A 24392-nucleotide genomic window follows, 5' to 3' on the forward strand; every position below is an offset into this window, starting at 1 on the left:
ACCGGCAACGAAAGCAGTTTGGACCAGGGTGTAACAAAGCACTGGGAAAGGTGGAGGAGGTCAAGACTTGGACTTGCCAAAAGTGGCTGAGTCATCTTTTGAAGCTTCAAAGGGAGTGGGGGAGTCTAGATACCTGATGCTGAAGGGAGAGTGGTCCTTACCTGGTCCTTGCACGCCCTCCCCCTTTGTGGACAGGCTACCACGTGCTCTCGGACCTGGTGAGCGTGGAGACCCCGGGCTGCCCAGCCGAGTTTCTCAACATCCACATCCCGCCCGGGACCCGGTGTTCGACCCTGACCGGCGCGGGAACGTGGTCCTCCCCTTCCAGAGGAGCCGCTGGGACCCCGAGACCGGACAGAGCCCCAGTAATCCCCGGGACCTGGTGAGACGAGACGGGCGGGGTGCCGGGTTCTGGGCCGGGCCGGGCGGGGAGAGACTCCCACCCCCTCGCCCACCGACACCCGCCTCCGCTACCCGACCCCGGCTCACCCCGGCTCACCCTCCTGGTGCCCCCGCAGACCAACGAGGTGACGGGCCGGCTGGACGGCAGCGCCATCTATGGCTCCTCGCCCTCGTGCAGCGACGCGCTGCGGAGCTTCTCCCGCGGGCAGCTGGCGTCGGGGCCCGACCCCGCCTTCCCCGCGACGCACAAAGCCCCCCGCTCATGGGGACGGCGGCCGACCCCGCCACCGAACAGCGCGGCCCCGGGGGCTGAACGGCGGGGCGGCGGCGCGGGGCGGGCTGCGGCGGCCGGGGCGCGGGGCGGGCTGCGGACGGCAAAGTTGCGCTGCCCGCGGTCGCGCCGCCGCCCAGCTCCTCCCCTGCGGCCCCGCGTCGCGTCCAGCCTTCGCGGCGGAGCGAGGGAACCGCGACCCCTTCCTGCAGGCGCCGGGCCTGCTGTGGGGCCGCTACCACAACCTGTGCGCGCAGCGGCTGGCCCGCGAGCACCCGCAATGGGGGGACGAGGAGCTGTTCCAGCAGGCGCGCGAGAGGGTCACCGCCACCTACCAGGTCCGTCACTCGGCCTCTGTCCGTCCTCCCTCCCCGCCTTCCTCCCCCCTCCCCCAGGCTGCTGCGCGGGAGACTCCGCTGCCCCGCAGAGCCCTCCATCGTCGCACAAGCAGCCCCCGGAAACGCCCTTTTCCAGGAGGACACTGCTCCCCAGAACTGGAGCTAGCGGCTAGGAATGGACCCCGAAGATGAGGAGCAGGCGAAGGGCTATTATACACGAGACTGGGCTGTGGTTATTAGTCATTAGCCCACTCCCATCCCATGTTCCTAGTGGGGCACAGGCCTCCGCACCTGTCCTGTTGCAGTTGCCCCCCTCGTGACTGCCCCTGCCTGGCCCTCATCTCCCACCTAAGCCTTCCTTGGGCTCAGACCCCTCCCAGCGTGGCTGCTCCAGCCCTTGCCTCCCTTTTGCCCTCTCTTGACCCTCAGAACATCGTTCTGTATGAGTGGCTGCCCAGCTTCCTGCAGAAAACACCCCCCAAGTATGCAGGTGAGGGGATGGGGAAGGAGAATGGGAGAGCTAGCAGGAGTTTTTTGGGGCAGGGAGAAGGGGTGTCTGGGGGGGGGGAGGCTGGGTGGTTTAAGGGCTAAGTGTTACTATCCTCCCTCTTCTCCCCTTCCCCCAGGACACAGCCCTTTCCTGGACCCCAGCATCTCCCCAGAGTTCCTGGCCGCTTCTGAGCAATTCTTCTCTACCAGGTGCCTCCTGGCGGCTACATGAGGTGAGGGCAAAGTGCAAAGGTTTGTGTATTGGGAGGAGTGGGGATGTCATTTGAGAAAAATCTGTCCTCAGGAGCCCTCAGGAAAGGATTATCAGTCTGAAGTGTGCTAATTTCCCCAGGGAACAGTGAATTTGGAGGGGGAAGAACAATTGTTAAAAAAGACATCATTGTGATTTTTAAGCACTTTATGTCCACTTTCCCACAGCTGGTGTATATATTAACTCCCCGATTAAACACAGGCTAATCGAGGCTGAGGATGAGTCACGAAGCCCGCTGGTCTGAACCTTAGGTCTTGACACTGCACTGGGGGCATTTTTAGCTGTAAGCAGAGGAGCCGGGTCTTGCGGGGAATTATAATAAAAGAAGTGGGAGAGCTGAAGAAACATTTTGACTCCAAAATAATGAAAAGGGAATTTTAAAGTAAAAAAAAAATTTTAATTAAATGTATATGGAACAAAACATGTCAGTTTATTTTTTACAATTGCATTATAATTTAAAAACAATTCATAGGTTAGGGGCGCCTGGGTGGCTCAGGCAGGTAAGCAGCTGCCTTGGGCTCAGGTCATGATCCCAAGGTTCTAGGATTGAGCCCGCATCAGGCTCTCTGCTTAGCAGGGAGTCTGCTTCTCCCTGTCCCTCTCCCTCTGCCCCGTCCCCCTGCTCATACTCACACTCTCTCTGTCAAATAAATAAATAAAATATTTACGAAAAAACAATTCATAGGTTAGATTTTCTTACTCTGAAACAATTTTTGGATATGCCTAATAATAGCCAAGAAATCATAGCAATGGACTTATCCACAGATAAGTAATTTCGAAAGAACAATGAAAAATCCTTTAAAAATGTTTTAACTTACATATATATGTTATATATATATGTGTGTGTGTATATGTATATATATGTGTGTGTGTATATATGTGTGTGTGTGTGTGTGTGTGTGTATATATATATATATACACATCTCTCTTCAGAGAGGTCCTGTGAGTTGCCCATGGTCACACAGCTGTTCACTAACAGAGCAAGGACCCAGACCTAGATGTTCTAGTGCCTTTGTCAATCATGCTGTCAAGTCTCCTAAAATAGAAGTAAAGTTTTAGATCCCTTGTGTGTTCTGGAGACCTGCTCTCAGCAGCATGAGCTTCGGATGGGGACATCATTCACCCCGAGTGGGGAATCAACCTATGGAGGAGGAATGGCCTGCTGGTTTCAGAGGGAACATCAGCACTGGGTGGTTCCAGGGCATGGACTGTGGTGTGGGGAGAGCCTGTCTGCTCAACCTCCAACCCCGTCTTCTCTCCCCATTCCCAAAGCATCCAAATCTACGAAGAGCTGAAGATGTGGACGCGCTGCTGCTGGGCATGGCCTCCCAGATCGCTGAGCGAGAGGACCATGTCGTGGTGGAGGATGTGCTAGGTGACGCTGAGGCTGTCCCTGCAGGCTGGGCACTGCTGTCCCCTGGGTGGGGATTCTGCTGGAGCTCCAGTGTCAGGCCAGGAGGAGTGACCGGGGCTGGGAGCCTGCACTCTCTCACTGCTCAGACACCTGTTGACCATGGTTCCCTCTGTGTGATTCTGGCCCCCCTGGGGCTGGTTGGGGACTGGGTCCTGGGCTAGTGGAGCTGTGGTGGCCCGGTGCTCCCTCAGATTCTCTGCTATTTAAATCATCCCCAGATTTCTGGCCAGGACCCCTGAAGTTTTCCCGTACAGACCACCCGGCTGGCTGCGTGCAGAGGGGCTGGGATCTGGGCCTGCCCTCTTATACCAAGGCCAGGGAAGCACTGGGTCTGCCTCCCATTACCAGATGGCAGGACATCAACCCTGCACTCTCCCAGAGCAACCACACCGTAAGGAGGGGTTGGGACGCAGAGGGCGGGGTGGGAGGGCCAAGGCACATTGGCCCAAGACATGGAAGGAAGGCAGTGAGGCACAAACACTAGAGACAAGTCCCTGGTGAGAGGGATGGGACTCGCCCACGTGGTTCTTCCCAATATCATCTACGAGGATGGAAGTTACCAGACCAGCAGGATTTGGCAGTAGACCTTGTGACTCTGCAGATCCAGCAAATGTTTGCTGAGCATGTCTTGCACGCCAGGCACTTAATAAGCATTATCTCGTTTACTCTTCCCAACAGCCATCTGAGCAGGTGTGGAAGGTCCTCAACCCAGGAACAAGCTGTACTTTTTTATACACTGACACTCGGGCTGCCTTTGGGGAGTCAACTGTTACTCCCTGAGCTGTCGCCTGGGCCACGTGGCATTGCCTGCCAGCCAACAGAGCAGTTTTGGTGGCCTTACCATCTTGGCATAGTGGCGTTTCTACGATTGCACGCTTGTTTTACTGCTTTCGTCCTTACTGTTTAGAAGATTGTTGGAAAGTGGAGAAGTGAAAGGCCGATGAAGAAGCAATATGCACGTGGGGCGTATAAACTTTATACAGTCAATATAAAGGTAGGAATCACCAGGCGAACCAAAAGTAGCAAATCTTTAGCTCCCCTGGGCCTCGCTGGAATTTAAGCTGAGCAAATGTTTGTTTACATTGCAGAGAAAAGAACTAAAGTCAAGGTCAGGTAGAAAATGCTGCTCATAGAAGGTTGAAGTCTGTCTCCAAAAGGCAATGTCTATGCAGGGATTTGATTTATACAAACTTTTTTAGCTCTCAAGAATAGAAACCTTTTCGGGGCGCCTGGGTGGCTCAGTCGTTGAGTGTCTGCCTTTGGCTCAGGGCGTGATCCCAGAGTTCTGGGATCGAGCCCCACATCGGGCTCCTCCGCTGGGAGCCTGCTTCTTCCTCTCCCACTCCCCCTGCTTGTGTTCCCTCTCTCGCTGGCTGTCTCTCTCTCTGTCAAATGAATAAATAAAATATTTAAAAAAAAAAAAAAGAACAGAAACCTTTTCTACACATCATTCTACCTTTCCAATTTTTGTCGTGATTTTGACCCTCAACTTTCATATCTTTTTGAGAACAAGCCACATAGGGAACTGGCTGCCTGTTTTATTCCAACTTTCTACAAGAGGCAGCTGAATCTGTGAGCGAGTTCCCATAAATGAGTTAACTTGTGTAAAGCACTCAGAGCAGTGCCAGGGGCATAATAAGTGAGGGATCGTCACTGTCATTTATTATTATCCTCCCTGGGGCTGATCCCTGCGAACTACCCTTGCCCCAGGGCGGGTGCCGGGTCCTTGCACTCACTCTGTCCCTTCTTGGCCCCAGGTGCTGGAGTCCACAGCTGCCCTGTACAACCGGGACCTGTCCCGGCTGGAGCTGCTCCCTGGGGGGCTCCTGGAGAGCCATGGGGACCCCGGGCCCCTCTTTAGCGCTATTGTCCTCAACCAGTTTATGAGGCTGTGGGACGGCGACCGCTACTGGTTTGAGAACACCAGGAATGGGTAAGGCCTGCCTGGGTCCCTTCCTCAGACTTACCTTGGCCTGGGCCCCAGGCCCTCTGCGTGTAATGTCAGCAGCCCCACGGGCCCTTGAGTCCCAGCTGGCCTCCCCACTTCCTCAGCCCCTCTGGGTCTCTTTCCTCATCTGGGTCCTCGGGCCAGAACAGGCATCTCTCTCCCAATGCAGCAGCTCCCCGCCTCTCCCTCCTGCAGGCTGTTCTCTGAGGAAGAAATCGCAGAGATCAGAAACACTTCCCTACGGGATGTCCTAGTGGCTGTCACCAACTTGAACCCCAGTGCCCTGCAGCCCAGTGTCTTCTTCTGGCATACGGGTGAGTGGCCAGGGGTGTTTGGAGGGGCCTGGAGTCGGGTGTCTCATCCCGCCTCAGCCATGGGCCTGGTTCAGGGGCGGCTCGGCAGTAGACTCCAAAGAGTCAGTGAGCCATGGTTCTGCCCTTGGGAACTTTGGTTCCGGGCACCACGGTGGCCGCATGTGGCTGTGTAGGTCCCCTTCCGCACAACCCCAGGAGGTACCCAAGTGGGGTCAAGACTAAGACTCAGAGAGACCTAGGGAGGAAGGCTCCCATCGGCTGGGCTGAGCCTGGGGTGGGTGGGATATCGGGAAGGCCCAGTGCAGTGAGGATATCCTCATTCCACAGCAGTGACGAGGGAAGGGGTGTGTGTGTGTGTGTGTGTGTGTGTGTGTGTGCGTGTACATATGTGCATCTGAGGGAGAGAGAGGTGAGGTTCGTTTCTGACCCCACTTGTTACCCCACTAGGCAAACACCACATTCTTGGTATAATGACAGGGGTAAGCAGCTCTCACCCATCTGCTACCCAGAGGCCCCCCACCCTACCCTTTCTGCCACCCTAACCTCTTCAGTGATTCTGGCCCAGCACCCCCCAGGACTCTAGCTTCCTCTACTTCCCCAGGAGACCCCTGCCCGCAGCCCAGACAGCTCAGCACCAAGGGCCTGCCAGCCTGTGCTCCCTCCATCATGCAGGACTATTTCGAAGGCAGTGGATTTGGCTCTGGGGTCACCATCGGGACTCTCTGCTGCTTCCCCCTTGGTAAAAGTGATGCGCAGGGTGGTGTTGGGTGAAATGCGTAATCTAAGGGGTGGCAGTGGGGTGGTTTCATCTATGACAGCTGACCATGTAGAGTACTGTTTCTTTGGGCACATGATGGAACACATCAAAGCAGGAGGGGACATGAGCAGTGTCTGACCTGCAGATAAATCAGCTGCAAGGACATTTGCCTTCCTGTTCTCCTGGGGTCCCTCCAGGGCCCAGGTTGGTCAAGAGCCACAAGGAATCGATTTCACAGTTATTTGAAGGAGCCTGGGCCTGGGAAACTGTCCAAGGCAAACCCTGCTTGAGAACCAGTTGAGAACTAGCTGGGCAAAGGCTTGAGACTTCGCCTCTGGCATGGCTGTGTGTGAGCCCACCAGCTGCATGGCAGAGCTGGTCCGGTCTCTGGCACAAGCACTCTGGTCTTAGTCTCTGGCTGGGAAGGGACCCGAGTGGTGGAAGCAGCAGAGGCGGTGCTGGCATCTTAGACGATACCCTAAGCTCCCTCCCCACCCCCACCCGACCCCCACCCCAGCCCCCACCAGGGAGCTTCAAAATTTGAGCCAATTGAATGAGCCGACCTAGGAGGTGGGGAAAGGAGGGAGTTCTGCCACGGAAAGGGGTCACTGATCTCACCAGACCCCCACCTTCCTCTGGCCATCCTCCTGCCTCTGCCCTCTCAGTGAGCCTGCTGAGTGGCTGGATTGTTGCCCAGCTCCGAAGGAGAAATTTCAAGAGGCTCCAGGGCCAGGACCGCCAGAGTGTCACGTCTGAGAAGCTCGTGGGGGGCATGGAAGGTAGGCCTGGAGCTGGCCAGGATGGTGCGGGGGAGGACATGACTCAGGGCTGCAGACCACCCCCACCTCAGCAGCCTAAGGAAAAGGCCCCCCTTTTCTAGGCCTCCAAGCAGGTCAGGGCAGGTGGAAAGAGCCATGGAGGCATCAGGTGGAAGTTGGACCTGGAGTTCTCCACCCTCCGTAGGTCTCCCCGTGGTCCCACATACAGGGCATGTGATAGACTCACGGGGAGGAGTCACAGGGCCCTGACTACGTTTCACAGGCTTACTGTAACTCTCTAGAATCCCCAGCAACGGATGCTTTGTGGCATCTTACACTGGAATTTCAGGCAACAGAGAAGGAGTTAATGAAAGTTCAGAGTCACACTGAAGGAGGATTGGAATCTTGATTCCACCACTTGGGCTTTTGGGCCTTAGGCAGATTTTTTAATCCCTCTAAACCTATTTTTTCTTATCTGTGAAACAGGAATAATAATAGCACTTACCTCATGAAGGTTTATGAAGATTAAATTAACTAGTTCCCGCCAAGTACTTGGTACAGTATTGGGCACACAGTAAGCACTCAGGAAATGGTAGTTATTCTTCATGTGGGCTAAAGGCACAGCAGGGCTGTTGGGGAAGGGACGACCCTCAGTACCCAAGAAGGGGCCAGGAGCTACGGAGGCCTTGACCTAACTCCAGCTCTAAGCCGGCCTCCTGCATCCTGGCCCCGGCTGACCAGCCCTGTCTCTCCAGCATTGGAATGGCAGGGCCACAAGGAGCCCTCTCGGCCTGTGCTCGTGCACCTGCAGCCCGGGCAGACGTGCGTGGTGACGGCAGGCTCTCTGTGCTCCGCGCCCTCCAGCTGCGGCCCCCACAGCAGGTCAGCGTCATCCTGTCCGGCAACCGCAGACGCCGCGCCCTGCTGCTCAGGATCCCCAAGGAGTAGGACCTGGTGTGGCCCAGCGGGTCCCGTTCCTGGTCCGCAGCCAGGGAGGCAGCCAGGTGGAGGGGAAGGAGCGCTGAATCAGGCAGGGTTTCTGGCTTCTAGTCCCTGGCTGTGGTAACTGAGAGAGGAACGTGAACACACTCATCCCGTTCTGGGCCTGTGGGGTGACGTGATCTGCACAGGGCCTTCTTCCTGCGCAGTCTTCCCCGCCCCTTTCTAGGGATGCCCCAGTGGGCCCTAGCTGGGAGTCCTTGGAAGAAGCCAGGCCCTCTTCTCTGCCCCCTGATTTTAGGATCTAGCGAATTGTTCGAGAGTGTGGAGGGGAACTGAATCAGAGGCTGATTTTCAGCTCTGACTGTCTGGCTTCCGGGCCCCTCCGTCGTCTGTCCTCCCTGCCTTCCTGACTCTTTTCTCCCATGTGAACAGAGAGGGAGGAATGGCTTTAGACGTGTGTCTCTGAATGCAGTTTCTGTGCCTATAAATGAGCCCGGAACTCCACCGAGCCCAGGACATAACAGTAAATCCCTTTTACGAGGGCGTTCTTTCCAGTGGCCCCTGACAAAACTCACGCAAAGCTCCTGGCCCCAGGAGTCCTCGACAAGTGGTTGCCCTCCCTGTCGCCACTCCGTAGGTGCTGCTGTTTAACCTGGAGGAAGAGCGGCAGGTGCTGGTGGAACACCTTCGGGGGGCCCTGAAGGAGAGCGGGCTGAGGTTCCAGGAGTGGGAGCCGCGGGAGCAGGAGCTGATGAGGGCAGCCGTGGCCCGAGAGCAGAGGAGCCACCTCTTGGAGACCTTTTTCAGGCACCTTTTCTCCCAGGTGTGTAGGTAGGCTCAGGTCTGTCCCTGCATGTCTGCCTATGGCGGTGCCCTTACCTGCACACAGCCATGGGGTGACTCCAGGGACAGTCAGGAGCCCTGACACTAATAATCAGGTCTACTGCATTTTTGGCCCAATCCCCTGGCCTCTCTGTAAGGAGATGCTCTGACACCTACCTGAGCCACTCCAGGGAGGCCGCGTCAGGAGCTTATCTGTATGTGTCGCTCAGCTCTCTCTTCAGGGCTGTCCGGCCTCTCTGCCCTCACTTAACTCATCCTAGCCAAAAGGCCGCAGAAACTCAGGGTCAGTATGGGGCCAGCGAGAGCCCTTGGTGCCCCCCCCCCTTGGTGCAGTGCCGCTGCCAGAGGCCTCCTTGGGACATGAGCCCACCTTGCAGACTTCCAAGAACTACCGAGGAGATGTGGGGAAACAAGCCAGGAAGAGAAATGCAAGGACTTGCATGCATGTCTGGCACAGAAATAGAGCAGCCTGGGTCCAGAAGGGTGGAGAGGAGAAGCTTGGTAGAGATAAGATCCCTCCAGCCCAGGCCCCGCTCAAGGAGTTTGTCACCCCTCTGGGAAGAAGGCACAGACACAGAAAGGAAGGTAACCAGCACAGAATGATGAGTGTAAGACAGCCAGGAGCTAAGCAATGTAGGAGTTCAGAAAAGGTGCTGCGTCTTCAGGCCGGTGGACGGTCGTGGTTCGGGTCAGATTTGACGGAGACTTTAAAAGAGGTGAAAAATTGTTGGCTCAGAGGAAAGGAGCAGGAGGGACTGCACAGAGGTGTCTAGTAGAAGGGCAAAAAAATTAATGTTTGAGGAGAAGAAACAGGGTTGGCTGACTGGGGAGAGGATTCATGAGGGAAGTGACCATTTAATGGTCATTTACGACGTGCCGGGCACATGGCTTTTGTCATCTACTCCCCAAGCCAGTTGAACTTGAGTATGCACTGGAATGGAGGGACCTCCTCCCCAGGTGGGGAGACTCATTGCCAGGGCCGAGGCAGGGCCGGGGCACCTCTACGTGGCTATGGGGACCCTTGTGCTGGGGGCGCAAGGGGGTGCTACCATGTCTTAGGGGTAGCTGCAGCCCTCTCCGTCTGCACAGTGCTTCCAGGTTTCAAGACATTTTCCATACAGGGTCTCTTGTTGATTCTCACAATAGCCCTGTGAGATAAGTAGGGCACGTAAGAAAAATGAATGACAGACAACTGGTGCGACTCGCCTGAGGTCACACAGCGAGGGGGAGGCAGAGCTGGGACAGGAGCCCGATCTTCTGCCTCCAGCCCCAGGCTCTTTCCACTAAAGCTCGCCGTTTGGAGCAACGAGGTTTGCATTGTGAAACCGCAGCCAGGCTTGGACTGGGGCCCTGGTTGACAGGCAGGCAGAACAGGTGCTGTGCCTGAGGCCTGTCTGCTTCCCTCACCCCCTGTTCTGATGCTGGGGCAGCCCCTGGGTGGGCTAAAGATAGCCCACCATGAGAATTCCCCTTTCCCAGCCCCACTTTTTCTCAGCTCAGCTGAGGCTTTTTCTCAGTCAAAACTCCTTTGGGTCTAAGAGCAAGCTCGCACTGATAAAAGGTCAGTTGACTCTGAGGCTGTGCTGATGTCTCAGCAATTCCGAAGGGAGGACTGTGACCTGGCCTGGAAGGGGCTAGGAAAGGGAAAGTTGCCAGCAAACAAAGCCACTTCTCTCTCTTAGCCTGCCTCGTTTTCTCCGTGTGTTTACTTCCCTCTGTCTGGGTCTCTGAGCACTTGGAAGAGCGTGGCAGGCCACGACTTCTGAGTTTTGTTGTGCTCAGGTCAAGACAGACGTGGGACCTCTTAGTCCCAATTCCAGATCATCTGCTTGGGTCAAGTGTGCATCCCTGGTGCAATCAGCTAACACAGAGGACTGGGGCTCTGTAGAACAAAAGGCCCCAGGGACCACCTGCAGGGCACGGGCAGGTGCTCAGGAGACAGGGTGCTGGGCAGACACCTGGAAAAGGTGGCTCCTACAAGCCTCAGCTGGACTTCAAATCAAGGAAACCCTGTCTCCTTCTCTCTCCCTCCCTCTGTTGCTGCCCGGGTGCAGGTGCTGGACATCGACCAGGCGGACGCAGGGACCCTGCCCCTGGACTCATCGCAGAAGGTACGGGAGGCCCTGACTTGCGAGCTGAGCAGAGCTGAGTTTGCCGAGTTCCTGGGCCTCAAGCCCCAGGCCATGTTTGTGGAGTCCATGTTCTCCCTGGCGGACAAAGATGGCAAGGTCTACCTGTCCTTCTGGGAGTTTCTGGACATCCTGGTGGTCTTCATGAAAGGTAGGGGAAAAGGAAGTGATCGTCCAGGTAGGAGAAGATGGAAGGGGCTAGAGACTGAGGCTGGAGGGTAGCTGACCTGTTGGAGAAGGGGAAGTGCCGGGGCCTGGTCTCCAGCCACGGCAGACATCTGGGAGCACCCAGGTAGAGATCAGGAAGCAGAGTGACCCCTTGTTGTGATCAGCAGTGGGTCAGACTCATGTGAGGCCCCTTCTGGTCAGCCTGGGGTTTAGGCAGGTAGGTTGGGGCTCTCACCGGGTCCTCCTCCTCCCAGGCTCTCCTGAGAAGTCTCGCCTTATGTTCCGCATGTATGGCTTTGATGGGAATGGTCTCATTTCCAAGGACGAGTTCATCAGGATGCTGAGGTTGGTCCCGTGGGATGGCCGGAAGAGTGGGCCAGGACAGGGCCTGCTGGGGGAAAGAAGTGGGGGCATGAAGGTGGGAGCAGGAGGGTAAAGAGCAGGGGCCATATAGCCGAAGACTATTTTAACTAGGAGGGGGCCCTTCCTTGTGGGCTCCGAAGGCCTGGTGGGATGGCCAGTAGGCCCTCCTGTCCAGGCCTCAAGCTTCTTTTCAGGGCCCGAGGGTTTCCCTCCCCCAACCCCAGGTCCTTCACGGAGATCTCCAACAACTGCCTGTCCAAGGCGCAGCTGACGGAGGTGGTGGAGTCCACGTTCCGGGAGTCCGGCTTCCAGGATAGGGAGGAGCTGACGTGGGAGGACTTCCACTTCACACTGCGGGACCATGACAGCGAGCTGCGATTCACACAGCTCTGCGTCAAAGGTGGGGGGCCTGGCCTTGGGGCCGACTGACGTAGCCATTAGACATAGCAGGCACAGTGCATCGGGCCCACCTCCTTTTAGGAGCCCACAGAAATGCTTTAATTCCTTTTAAAGTCAGAAGGATGAGTATAATAATAATAAATAGGTGATAATATATCCAGCCTGGATTATATCCTTCTATGTACCAACGTGATTATAAAAAATATTTATCTTTTATAAAGACACGTATATACTTTTTTTTTTTTAAGGGCGGAAGTGGTTTAGGAAGGTGACAGTGCCTAGGGCCCACAAAGTCCTAATGCAGCTTTGCTCCCAGGGTGGGTGGGCAGGGTCAGGATGGGGTGGGGGACAGCAGACAGAACTCTGCTTCTTCCAGCTCTCTGTCGAAGATCCCTGTGCCAGGTGCCCAGGACGGGGGTGGGGTGGGGGGACAGTGTCTCCTTGTTACAGCCCTCTCCAGGCCATATTCACCTGAGCTAGGGTGTCTGCTGGCAGGGGGGGCTCTGGTCTTGTTTGCCTTTATATCCCTTGGCTGAGCGCTTGGTTGATGTTGCTTGAGTGCACGGAGACCCACTTCTCTTGTCCTTCCCCCTACTTCCTGTCCCACCTGTGTCTCGGTGGGCGGAGGCTAGAGCCAGGTGGGGAGGGGGCAGGTAGCAGGACTCTCTGTGGTCTACTCTGAGCTGTTACGGTGCCTTCACAGTTTCTCGCTGGGGCATGTGGAGACCAAACCCAGCCCCTCCCAGGATGACGAGAACTTGGGGGAGCTGAGCAGCCCAGATGTGGGAGAGGGGCGAGTTGGGCAGGACACCACTGCGGCTCTGGTGAGGGCTTCCATGTCCCAGGGCTGGAGGAGAACTACTGGAGTGCAGACCAGCACTCCTGGTTCTTCAGCCTCTCACTTTTCCCAGGCAGCCAGGGCAGTAGGCACCTGGGCCCGAGGGCTGAGCAGGGGCAGGTGTCCGGAGGTGAGCCCAGGCCAGAGTCCTGGGACCACTCAGCCCCTGGGGTGGAGGACCAGGCTGGGGGAGTGAGGATTATGCGGAAGGGTAGCTTTGAGTCCTGTTTTGTTTTGCTTTTAATTGTTGTTGTGCCTTGTTGTTTCGTTCAGATTTTACTATGAGACATTTCGAATGTTCCTACAGAAAAGAAACAACAATAGCGCAGGAAGCAGCCCTTTCCCCGGTCACCTAGATCTCCCCGTTCACCTGCCTTTTGTTACCATGTTGCCGCATTTGCTGCTGGTTGAAATCTGACGGATAAATATCCATACTTTGTTGTAAACATTCTGATTGCATGAAATTCACCTTAATCACTTGTGCCCCCTGGGCTGGAGACCAGGGTAGTCGTCAAGATTAGTTTAGCACTCGGAAGTGACCTGGACATTCCCGGGCTTCCTGTGAGAACATGGCTTTGCAGCTCAGTCCCGCCCTCCCCTGCAACGCTCGGGCCAGACAGAGAGGAACGGGTGGCTCAAGGGAGAGTACTTCCCCCCAACATACTATTATGAACATTTTTAAACACAGGAAGGTGGGAAGAATTTCATGGTGATCCCATAAATGCGCCACCCAGAACTACATTTAATTCCCAGGAGGCTTTAAGCTGGAGGGTTTAGCAGGGTTTTTGTGGCAGAATGGTCTCAGCAGGCAGGTGGCACAGTTTCTGAACTCTACCCCACAAGCCTGATACCAGTCCCAGGAGTGGGCTGAAGGTGGACACACATCCAGGGACACTGGCCAACAAATTCAGGCCTTCTCCCTGCCCCCTCATGGCTGGGTCTAGCTCCCACTGGGGGAGCAGGCTGGGGCTGGGGCACCCAAAGGCAAGGGTACTGGCCGAGGACCCTCTACAGTATGGACATGGGGTGAGTGCCAGGTCTTCCTGGGCTCTGGGCCCTGAGCTGTTCCCGAGATCAGCTCTGTGTTACAGGGGTAGAGGTGCCTGAAGTCCTCAAGGACCTGTGCCGGCGAGCCTCCTACATCAGCCGGGAAAAGATCTGGTGAGCCCTGATCTGGGAATGTTGGAGGGAGGGCTGGGGTTGGGGGGGTTGCCTTTTCTCTCCCCAGAATGCCTGGGATCAGGGCCCTACCAGCCTATGTAGTGTCTTTATGCAAATTAGAAAAAAGGGCTCCTTGCTGTAGGCAGACACAGCCCTGTACCAGCAAGAGCAGAGAGCCTGCTGGACTTCGGCACCCACCTGCTGCCAGGGTCAGATGCCCTTGTGAAGGACACAGCTTGTATGTGTGTCCCCAGGATCTAACTCATTCTCTCTCCAGGTCTCTGTGGGAAGTTTGCTGGCCCCTGGCTGAGAGCTCTGACCCCTCCTCAGCAGAGTCGGTCTGAAGACAGACCAGGGGCAGCGAGGATCCAGTGGCTCAGGTGGCCAGAATCCTCTCTCTTTCATTCCTGTCCTAGTCCCTCCCCCAGAGTGAGCGCTCGCTGTCCCCACAGCAACGCTGACGTGGAGCGGATAGCACAGAGACTGCAGTGCCCCACGGACACAGACCCCCCCCCCCCGGAGATTCGACAGAGGTTTGGCAAGAAGTACGCCTGCTCCTCTCCTTGAGTTCATGCATCCCGTTAGCGTGCAGGGCTGCGGGCAGGATGAGCAGTTCACGCCCGAGCAGACCACAGTCTGACAAGGTGGCTGCCACACTGATAATCACCATGTCCCACCGATGAATGTTGTGACAGTGGTCAGAGCAAGGAGCTTCGGAGCTCAAGGAAGTGCTCACCTCTGCCTGGTAAGTCAAGGCAGGCTTCCTGGAGGGGGTGACTTCTGCGCTTCCAGTAAAGGGTGAGAACAGAGCAGGGTGAGAATGGGGAGCTGCAGACTGGGAGGGGAGAGGGCTGTCTGAGTGTGAGTGGGACCTGGGCTAGAGGGACTGCGTTCCCTGGGACGAACTGACGCAGTGAGCACTGCAAGGCTGTCCCTACTCTGACGGCCTTGTCAGAGGAGTGTGGTAGGGCTTTTGGGGTCTGAACCCTGCTTGGCTTGAGCAACTTGGTGCCCTTTCTCTGCTCCTGGGAGGCGGGTTGCACTGGGAGGGGGGGTTCGTAGCCAGAGCCGAGACTTCCTGTCCCCAGGGTAGCATCATTCCAGCCCCTGCTGTTCACGGAGGCCCACGGGGAGAAGTTTCAGCGCAGCCGGCACCACCAGACCTTGCAGCAGTTCCAGCGCGTCATCGAGAACTACCGCTGCCACGTCGGCTGCGTGGCTGTGTTCTGCGCCATCAGCGGGGGCCTTTCCTGGAGCAGGCCTGCTGTGAGTGTGGGCAGCCCCGGGGTCGGGGCTCCCGTGGGTGCATGGGGCCTGCTTGAACGGAGGCTGCAGAGGGGGCCTGCGTGAAGGGGTGGCGGCCAGGGCGGGCCCTTGACCCGCCTCAGCGGCGCTCTCTCTCTGCACTGCTCCCCTCTTACCCGCCTGGGCTCCCCGACAGACTATGCTTCTGGGGCTCACCGCATGGGCATCACGGACACCACCCGTGTGGGCATCATCCTGTCCCGGGGCCGGCCGCCAGCATCTCCTTCATGTTCTCCTGCGTCCTGCTCACCACGTGCCGCAGCCTGCATCACCTTCCTGCGAGAGACCTTCCATCGGCTCATTGCCTCCGTGGCCATCGTCCTCACAGGCAGGGCCCGGGAGTCCCAGGGCTTCTGTTCGTGTCCTCCTGCCCCTGCTGCCTGCCCCTCCTCTCTTTTGTGCTTGAGTGTGAGTCCTAGATGTCCTTCTCAGAAGGATGCAGCTGGCCCGCAGTGGTGTGAAGTGAGCCCAGGAGCCCCCCACCCCGCCCCTTCCTGGTGCCTCTTCCCATGCTTTCAGGGCCACCTCCTCAGCCTCCAGCTGACAAGTTAGCAACAGCCCAGAACATGGGCACATCATGTGTGATCTCTCCCAGTTTTTATGTTGGAAAACATACTCTGTGAGAGAAACCCAAAGAATGAACTTCTAATGGTATAATTTCAGACTCCTGTGGCTGGGCTCGTGGATGGTACATATGGGGCTCAGCAGGGGTAGGGAGGGACAGGAGGATGGCTAGAGACCAGAAGTGCAGACCCCGAGGGTCCTTCTTCAGGCCCCCAAGGCTGGGTGGCTGGAGTCCTCCACCTTGGGCTGAATGGGTGAGCGCCCCCACCAGGCTGCCCCCTGGCTTACTCCCACCCTGTCTGGCCTTCCTTAGTCTTGCACAGTGCGGGCCATGTGGTAAATGGGTACCTGTTCTCCGTCAGCCCGCTCAGCGTCCTTTCCTGCCTCTTCCCTGGACTCTTCCGTGACGACGGGTGAGTGAGTGGGCTACTGTGTGCATGTGTGTGTGTGTGTGTGTGTGTGTGTGTGTGTGTGTGTGTGTGAGTCAATGTGGGGGGATCCTTTATGGATGGAAAGAAGCAAATTCTCTTGGCTCAGAGGAGAGTGTCACCTTCCAGGCAATGGGACAGACAATGACCAGCCAGAGCCCTGACCCCGAGTGGGCAGAAAGGGAGACTGGTGCCTGGGTTGAGGTGTTTCCTCTGGAGGATTCTTTCTGGAAGTCCCAGGCATCTCCTCTCAGCATCCTTGCTTGCTTTCCCTTCTCCACAGGTCTGAGTGTCCCCAGAAGTATTACTGGTGTTCTTCCAGACTGTGCTAGGTGAGAGCCCTCCCTGCTCTGAATTTCTGGGTCTGGCTCTGAGCTCTGAGCTCCGGGTTCTGTCTGCCATGAGGCAGCCCAGTAGCACTCACTCGGGTCTCACGGTGGGCCAGGCTCTGCCCTCTGGTCCTGACAACTCTGCTGGGAAGTAGGAGCCTCTGCTCTCTAGTCCTTCTCTTGGGAGCTTGGCTGGGTTCCTGCCCCAACTCGGAACATCCTTCTTCCGTGGAATGAGAATGGACCCCCTCTCCCCCTGCCCCAACCTACACACCTACCGTGACAGTGGCTTGGGGGAATGCCATGTCCCAGCAGCACGGTGGAGGGACCAGGCTCGTCAAACTAGGCAGAGACCCCCACCCCTTGTAGTCCGTCTTGACCAGGGCTGTTGAGGGACGTATTCCTTACTCCCCATAATCACCCATTTTAGAGCTATTAGCTGTGAATCTGTTCAAAAGCTTCTTGAACCTATTTATATTTTCAGTCTGTTTCCTCCTTGGCATAATACATTTTCTACGCTCCTCTCCGTGAAACACGGCATTTTTTTTAATCCTAAAACAACCTGCTCTGAACTTCAGAGTGCTTGCTAATTCTTGCGCACTGGGATTTAGTGGATAAGGCTGTGTTGAGGCCCTCCTCTCTGTTCAGGCCTTTACAGGCTTTGGTTAGAGCCCTTCTTAACCTCTGCTTTTCCAGACTGCAGGGCTCTAATCTTCTTAATTTCTGCCTCCCTCCTCCTCGATCACTTGAGGGGCCGTTCTCTGGCCCCTCACTCCTGTCCTGACTCTAGTACTGCTCTCTCGTGTACCCCAGGCCTGGGATCTCCTGTGAGAGGAGGGTCCTCCCGCCAACCCTGGGCTGAACCCAGGGGGCTCGGGTGGTCGCACTTCCTCACTAATGGCGCCACTGCTCATGCTGTGGGAGCCAAGTTGGGGGCTAGGGGGACGTAGACCGAGTCTTGACTCCATGGGGGCAGGGCCTGCAATGTCCAAAGTCTGACCCAGAGGGCCCAGAGCAGGTGCCCCGCACGTTCAGTCCGTCAGCACCGGTGTAGACGAGGCCCACAGGGGGCGAGCCCTACAGAAGGCGCTAGGATCCCGTGCTGAACCAGCAGCCTGGTCCCTGTTCTTGTGGGCCTGACAGTCAGGGAAGTGACAGACAAAAAACGAATGACACCGGTCCTTGAAAAATAACAATCGGGACAAGGTGTTGGAGGGATGAGCAGAGTCTGTTGAAATAAAAGGCACTTTTGATCAGTGGTGTGGGGAGAGAAGAACAGAGGAGAAGCCTGGGCTTCCATGGCCCCCACCCAGAGCAGTGAAGTGGAATGGGACCCTGACCCACGGCAGCCCCAGCACAGCCCCGCTCCTCCGCCCTTCACCCCGCGTTCATTTTGCAGGCCTCACGGGGGTGCTGCTGCTCCTGGTCCTGGCCATCGTGTATGTCTTCGCCTCCCACCACTTCCGGCGCCGCAGCTTCCGGGGCTTCTGGCTGACCCACCACCTCTACGTCCTGCTCTCCGGGCTGGTGAGGGCTGTCGGGGTCTTGGCAGGATGATCCCAGGGAGGCCATGAGGGCTGAGACATCCGTTCTCCGTCCCCTCAGTCATTTCAGGAATCCCCTCCACTTCTCACATCACAGCTGGAGAGGATAGTGTAGGCCTGTCAAGCAGATGGACCCCGGGCCGCAGCGCTTGGAAGATGGGTGCCCGGCATGGGGCTGGCAGTAGCAGCCCTATCAGGCTGGTCGCTTCCTTGCAGACACCCCCGCATCATTTCTGCCCAGCCGGTCATTCCCCAGTTCCGGTGGCTGGTGTGAGCTCCAGGGTTGACCGCCCACTTTCAAGGGAGCAGCACACTTTTTTTTTTTTTAGAGAAGTCTATCTTAATTCTGTTCTGCCACTTTTGTTCTGATCCTGTTTCCTGGGGTGTCTGCACCCCACTCAGCAAAGTGCCACTTGTAGAGTCAACGAGCTTGCTCAAAACGTCCTCACTTGGACTGTTGATGAGATGGATTTTTAAGAGTCTACCTGTTCCCTTTCCTTCTCCTTCAGCTCCTGCCTCCCTTCCTTCACATTCCCTCCCTCCCTCGTCCTCCTGTTCCCTTTACCTTCCCTGGGTTTGCCGTCAGGTGCGCCAGCTAGTTAGTTCCAGAGGGACTCTCATCTGTGCTTGGCCTGCCTTCCTCATGGATACAGGCGGTTCCCTAAAGAGCACCCGAGGGTCCTGCTGAGAAGCTAAACTAAGTCCCAAGGCCCCAGCGTCCCCACCAACGATACTTGCCCGTCAGCCTTCAGAAGCGCAGAGCCCAGATGGTTGCCATCTGTCACCTGGCTCCAGGCAGAACTGCACACAGTCCTGAAACAGAGGGCGAGTCCATCATGGCCTGGGTCAAGCTGGCACCTGTGGGATGCCCTGCGTCCTCCAGGTGCAGTTCTGTCCTCAGTGATCAGACGGTCTGTTTCCATGTTGCTGAGGCTCAGCACTTCACGGTTCTGAAGAGGACTACCCGGCCTCGGCTTAGGTCGTTTCCTAGAACTGATGTTTGTTTCCAGAGAAATCTCTGCCTTCTTTGGAAGCTGAGGCTGATTTATCCCTCCCTACCCACCCCTGCTAGGGGGAGCCCTAGCTCCCCGGTTACTGTTTCTGTTAGGGGTGGAGATGATGTTCTTGTTCCTGGTGAAAAAGCAGCTGAGCTCAATGGGAGACCCGGAAGAGTGGCCACACTGGCTCCCTGAGACCAAGACCCCTTCTGACTTATCCCTGGGTTTGGGGGATCCCTGGGGTTCAGAGCCTCCCTTCCTGCCAGCAGGGAAGTCAGCAGCTCAGAAAGGTGCAGGACCCTCTGCTGGGCAACCCAACCCTGGCCGCTAGGGACAGTCTCACCTGGGGGATATCAGGGCCAAAACACCCGCCTCCTCCCCATTTACCCTTGGTGTGTCCGCTTGACTTGGGGCAGAAAGAGAAGCGACAAGTAAAGGACCCAGTGTGGAGTCGGCCCTGCAGAAGGCTGTCCGGGCTCCCGACCCAGGCAGAAGCGGGCAGGGCTGGCGCAGCGGGAGCTGAGCTGGCGGCAGCCCCCCAGCTCCTCAGCCAACCGTGGGTCTGCAGCAGTTCTGTGGTTTAAAAGTAGAGGCAACACCAAATGGGACGTATAAACAGAGCAGTATGAGGCCACCCAGACGTCGTTCTCAGCCTGGTTAGATGCTCAGAAAGCCTTGGGGGTGGGGGTGGGCTCCATAATGAAAGAGGAACCTGGGGGGACCGGAGCCAGTTCAGAGAAGAGCCCAGAGAGGTTTAAGTTAGTCCTGTGGGCAAAGGAACATGAAGCTGGGGAAAGGCAGAGCGGACTGAGGAGCCAGAGTTCAGTTTAACAGTTATCTGTGGAAGGGTCTAGTACACAGTTGTTCGGTGCTACGTACTAGTTTGGGGGAGGAGGGGGAGACTCGAAGCTCTGCCCTGGAGAACTTAGGATTTGGGGTAGAGATAAGTGCCGTGCACTTGCCATGATCAGAATGAGCAGACAATACAGGATTCATGCTGAGCTGAGGGCTGCAAACAGTGATTTCTAGCAGCTCGCTGAAGGGAGTTTCATTCGGGCCAAACTGGTTAGGGAAGACTTTGGGGAGAAGATGGGACTGGAGCCAAGACTTAAGGAGAGGTAAGCTAAGATCCGACAGGGCAGAGTGCAATCCGAAGAGCATTCCAGGTAGAAGAAAGGGCACGAGCACGGGTGCAGAGGTGGAAATGAGGATAGTGTATTCAGGGCGCAAAGGCCTGGCTGTGGGTGGCCCCAGTGTATTAGGTGGTGGCAGGACCCGTGCGGCTGCGGGGGCGGCCGAGGGGCCATGCCACACGGGACAGCATAGACTGAGGAGCGCAGAGAGTGAGAAAATCAGGTTTGGGCAACATGCAGAATCAGGGCTGGGAGAAGGAACAGAGAGCCAGTGGAGGAGATGGGAAGCGAGTGGCCCCAGAGACGCAGCAGACGAGGCAAGGAGCAGGTGGTTGCTAGTGCCACAGACGGCCAGCCCTGGGAACAAATGAAAGGAGACCTTCATGGGATGGCAAGAAGCAGGGAGGGGGCATCCCTGGGAGAGGGAACAGTGGGTGCCCAGGGCCTGAAGCAGAAAGGACTTGCCGTGTTTGAAGAACAGGGAGGCGGAAACGCTGGCAGGCAGAGGCCAGAGCATCTCGAGGCCTTGTGGTATAATGGGAAGTCCACTAAGGCCGGTTACACTGCGACGGCGTGATAAAATGAACTTCAGAAAGTCGCAGTGGCTGCCTTGAAGACAATGGGTCACGGTGGGGCAACCCCCTAGAAGACGAGCTGGGAGGCTACTGCAGGAGACCAGGCGAGAGTCAAGGTGGCTGGTTCAGGATGGTGCCAGGAAGGCACAAATAGTCTCACTCATCGTGGACGATCTGCAGGATGGGCTTGGGGTTGGGAGTGGTTAGATTTGGGGACCTGGAGGGAGCGTGGTACACGGAGAGATGGGGACGGAGGGTGCCCGTGGGGGTGGGCTGGGGTGGGTGGAGGGTGCAAGGGGCTAAGGCCCGAGTTGGCCACAGACACTGTTGTGGGTGTGACTTGGTCTGAGCCGAATTCTTCACTCTATCCAGCTCATTGTCCACGGCAGCTTCGGCCTGCCCCAGCTGCCCCGTTTCCACATCTTCTTCCTGGTCCCGGCACTCATCTATGGGGGACAAGCTGGTGAGCCTGAGCCGGAAGAAGGTGGAGATCAGCGTAGTGAAGGCCGAGCTGCTGCCTTCGGGCACCAGGCCTGCAGACTGTCAGGGACCAGCTGGGTAGTGCTGAGAAAGCCCACAGGGCAGGGGCAGAGCCTGGACGTTGCAATCCGCTGGTCTGGTCCAGTGGAGTTGGCAGGGGCCTTGAGGCGGCAGCGATGAGGGAGCTGGCAAGCAAAGCTCTTGACCGGGGGACCCGAGCCTCTCTCACAACAGAGGGAGGAGGAGCCCGGGCCAGGTTGCTCCTTTCCCTGCTGACCACCAGCACCAGCGCTGCATTGCCCCTCCACAGGGTGGACATGGCCAGAGGGGAGTAATGCCTTCTGATGGGGAGAGGCCTTGGCATATCCAGAAGGAGAGCTGAGGCTGCGGGGAGGGGGGGACTTTCTGGAGGCCACAGGGTTGCTGGGTCCTGGATAGCAGCCTCCTGCCCACTTCCTTTCCTCAGGAGTGACCCACCTGCAGTTCCAGCGGCCCCAAGGCTTTGAGTACAAGTTGGGACAGTGGGTGCGGATCGCCTGCTTGGCTCTGGGGACCACTGAGTACCACCCCTTCATGCTGACTTCTGCACCCGATGAGGACACGCTCAGCCTGCACATCCGGGCAGCAGGGCCCTGGACCACTCGGCTCAGGGAGATCTACTCACCTGCAACAGGAGGTGGCTGTGCCAGATACCCGAAGGTGACCAGACACAGACCGGATGAGCTACCCGCCCCCACATCCCCTTAGCAGGCCTTGGCCCCGCAGCCCCGGGCTGCCCACTGTGTTCCTCCCCTCCCAGTCCAGAGACTGGCCATTCCAGGTAATGCCGCGGTACCCCCTCTCTCCTCACTCCATAAACATACCTGCCTTCCCTGCCTCCCATTTCTAGCTTCAGAGCTATTGTGGTGGCGGAGCTTAACTCAGACCCACTCCTTCTCCTGCAGCTGTACCTTGATGGACCATTTGGAGAGGGCCACCAGGAATGGCATAAGTTTGAGGTCTCAGTGCTGGTGGGAGGGGGCGTTGGAGTCACCCCCTTTGCCTCCATCCTCAAAGACCTGGTCTTCAAATCATCAGTCAGCTGCCAAGTGTTCTGTAAGAAGGTGAGTGCCCTCTCCTCCTGCTGACCCCTGGCCCCTGCTCCCTATCACTGTGTCCGTCTCTGCCTGTCTCTCCTGCCTCTGTTCTTGGCCTGACCCCAGAGGGGTCTGATATCCTCGGACCCTAAAGAACAGAGTTGGAGAGGGGTAAAGAAACCCACTCTGTCTTCCAGAGGAGGCCAGCCCCTGAAGGGAGCCTTGTCAGGTTGGGAGAAGGAAGGGAACACTTGGGGTGGGGCAGTGAAACCTGCTCTGCTTTCAAGAGGAAGAAGAGGGGAGGTGGCGAGGCAGGGCTGGTGGGCTGGGTTAGTTGCAGGAACACAGCCCAGGCCCTCAGGCCCCCTCTATCCCGGGTCCCTTCACCCCAGCCCGGACCTGGTAGCAGGCCCCTGCTTGTCTCTCTGGGCCTGGCAGGTGAGTCGGGGGCACAGGAACGCAGCAGGCAGAGGCCAAGCCCACGTACTGTCGGCATTCAGAGGGTGACAGGCAGCTCCCCCGCTCCTCTGTCCATGCCGGCTCTGCCTCTGCTTCTTAACCCACACGGCCCCACTTCAGCCTCTTCAGAAGCGGGAGGTCGGTCCCTCTATGGCAGCTTCTATCCTCCGGCTCTCTCTTTGAGCCCATTCCCATCTGCCCCGGGCAGCCAGCTGGGTCTTCCCTCAGGCTGTTCTGTGACATGCCCCTTAGTGGAACCCTATCCCTCTGGGCTGGGGTTGGTTGGGAGCCCAGCAGCCTGTGGAGGGCCCGTTGCAGGGAGTGGAACGGCAGGCTCTGTGTGAAAAAGCCGCTTCCCACCCCATCGGACCTTCAGCTCACTTGACAAGTGTCCTTTTTCATCACCCCAGGTTATCACTCCCTTCTCTCTCTCCATGCCTGGGGTAACTCCATCTCCCGCCCAGAGCCTGGCCCTGGGGCCCCCCCGCAACACTCCATTCCCCAGAGTGTCTGGGGAGAGGCACAAGCTGACAGAGACAGGAAGAGTTCTATTGCTGTGGGGATCCCGGGGATATAGGGAGCCTGAGCTTAGCCAGGTCCTGAACTCCCCTGTGTCCCCAGATCTACTTCATCTGGGTGACGAGAACACAGCGGCAGTTTGAGCGGATGGCTGACGTCATCCGAGAGGTGGAGGAGAATGACCGTCAGGACCTGGTGTCCGTGCACACCTACGTCACCCAGCTGGCTGAGAAGTTTGACCTCAGGACCACCATGCTGGTGGGTCAGGGACGGCCAGGCGGGGCGACTAGGTGGGTCGATGGGTTGGCTGGGTGAGGCTCAGATGGCCAGGGCAGGTGGGCGGACAGCCAGGTTCAGACGGCAGGAGGCACAGAGATGGTAGTCCCGATTTTCAGCCTCCAGCTCCCTCCCCACCCCATTCTCTGTCTCCTGGGCTGCAGGCTGGCTTGGGCTAGGCACGGACCCTGACTGTCCTTGGCCTGACCTGCCTCTGTGCCCCCAGTACATCTGTGAGCGGCACTTCCAGAAGGTGCTGAACAGGAGTCTGTTCACGGGCCTGCGCTCCATCATGCACTTTGGCCGCCCCCCCTTCGAGCCCTTCTTCAAGTCCCTGCAGGAGGTCCACCCACAAGTCAGTCCACCCCATACCAAGGTTCTCCTGGCCTTTATCACCTGAGGTCTAAGCAAACCTCCCAACCCAGCTCCAGGAGGGAAGGAACTGCTGATAAGAACTCATCACCCAAGAGATAAGTGGGGAGAATGGAATGGAAAAACAGTAGCGGTCACTCTGAGGGGCTCAGGGGGGAAGCAGCAACAGGGACTCGCCACTTCTAAAGCCATGGTGCCTGTCCAGAAGGAACAGCTCAGTTCATCCTTATGATAAACTCAAAGCTATTCTTACCATGAATACTAAGCCGGCCCTCACCCTAGACGCTGATCTTTACCATGAACACTGGGCTAGCCACTGCTCTGGTAAATAATGGCCTAGCCCTCAATGACACAGTAAGCTAGCCTTTAACTTGAACGCTGATTAACCCAGCCCCTGTCAGAAACACTGATCCTTTACCCCAAATGCCTTGGAGAGGGGGGAGGGTGGACCCACACAAAGCAAGTCTACCAAAGCTGAGCTAGACGCACACACCGAGCCAGCCCTCACCACACAGGGTGTGAAGCGAAC

At 57.2% G+C, this 24392-nt stretch overlaps 1 protein-coding gene across 1 annotated transcript; it reads left to right on the plus strand.

Moving 5' to 3' along the window:
• Window positions 1-523: 523 nt before the first annotated feature.
• LOC148108183 (dual oxidase 1-like) lies at window positions 524-23606 on the plus strand. The gene is given in 31 exon segments (XM_087853896.1): window positions 524-1011; window positions 1441-1501; window positions 1638-1706; window positions 1709-1733; window positions 3061-3146; window positions 3440-3576; window positions 4943-5118; window positions 5329-5447; window positions 6049-6186; window positions 6870-6983; window positions 7718-7789; window positions 7792-7916; window positions 8542-8727; window positions 10802-11027; window positions 11299-11389; window positions 11632-11807; window positions 13736-13805; window positions 14222-14350; window positions 14894-15075; window positions 15247-15315; window positions 15318-15376; window positions 15378-15438; window positions 15988-16087; window positions 16386-16411; window positions 16414-16434; window positions 17831-17958; window positions 21054-21130; window positions 21132-21205; window positions 21628-21860; window positions 22106-22264; window positions 23318-23606. Coding segments are annotated over 31 exon segments (3855 nt in total). The 5' UTR covers window positions 524-558; the 3' UTR covers window positions 23531-23606.
• Window positions 23607-24392: the final 786 nt, after the last annotated feature.

This window comes from Ursus americanus, chromosome 22 (assembly GCF_024610735.1).
Source record: "Ursus americanus isolate L20-20 chromosome 22, mUrsAme1.1.p, whole genome shotgun sequence".
Lineage (NCBI taxonomy): Eukaryota > Metazoa > Chordata > Mammalia > Carnivora > Ursidae > Ursus > Ursus americanus.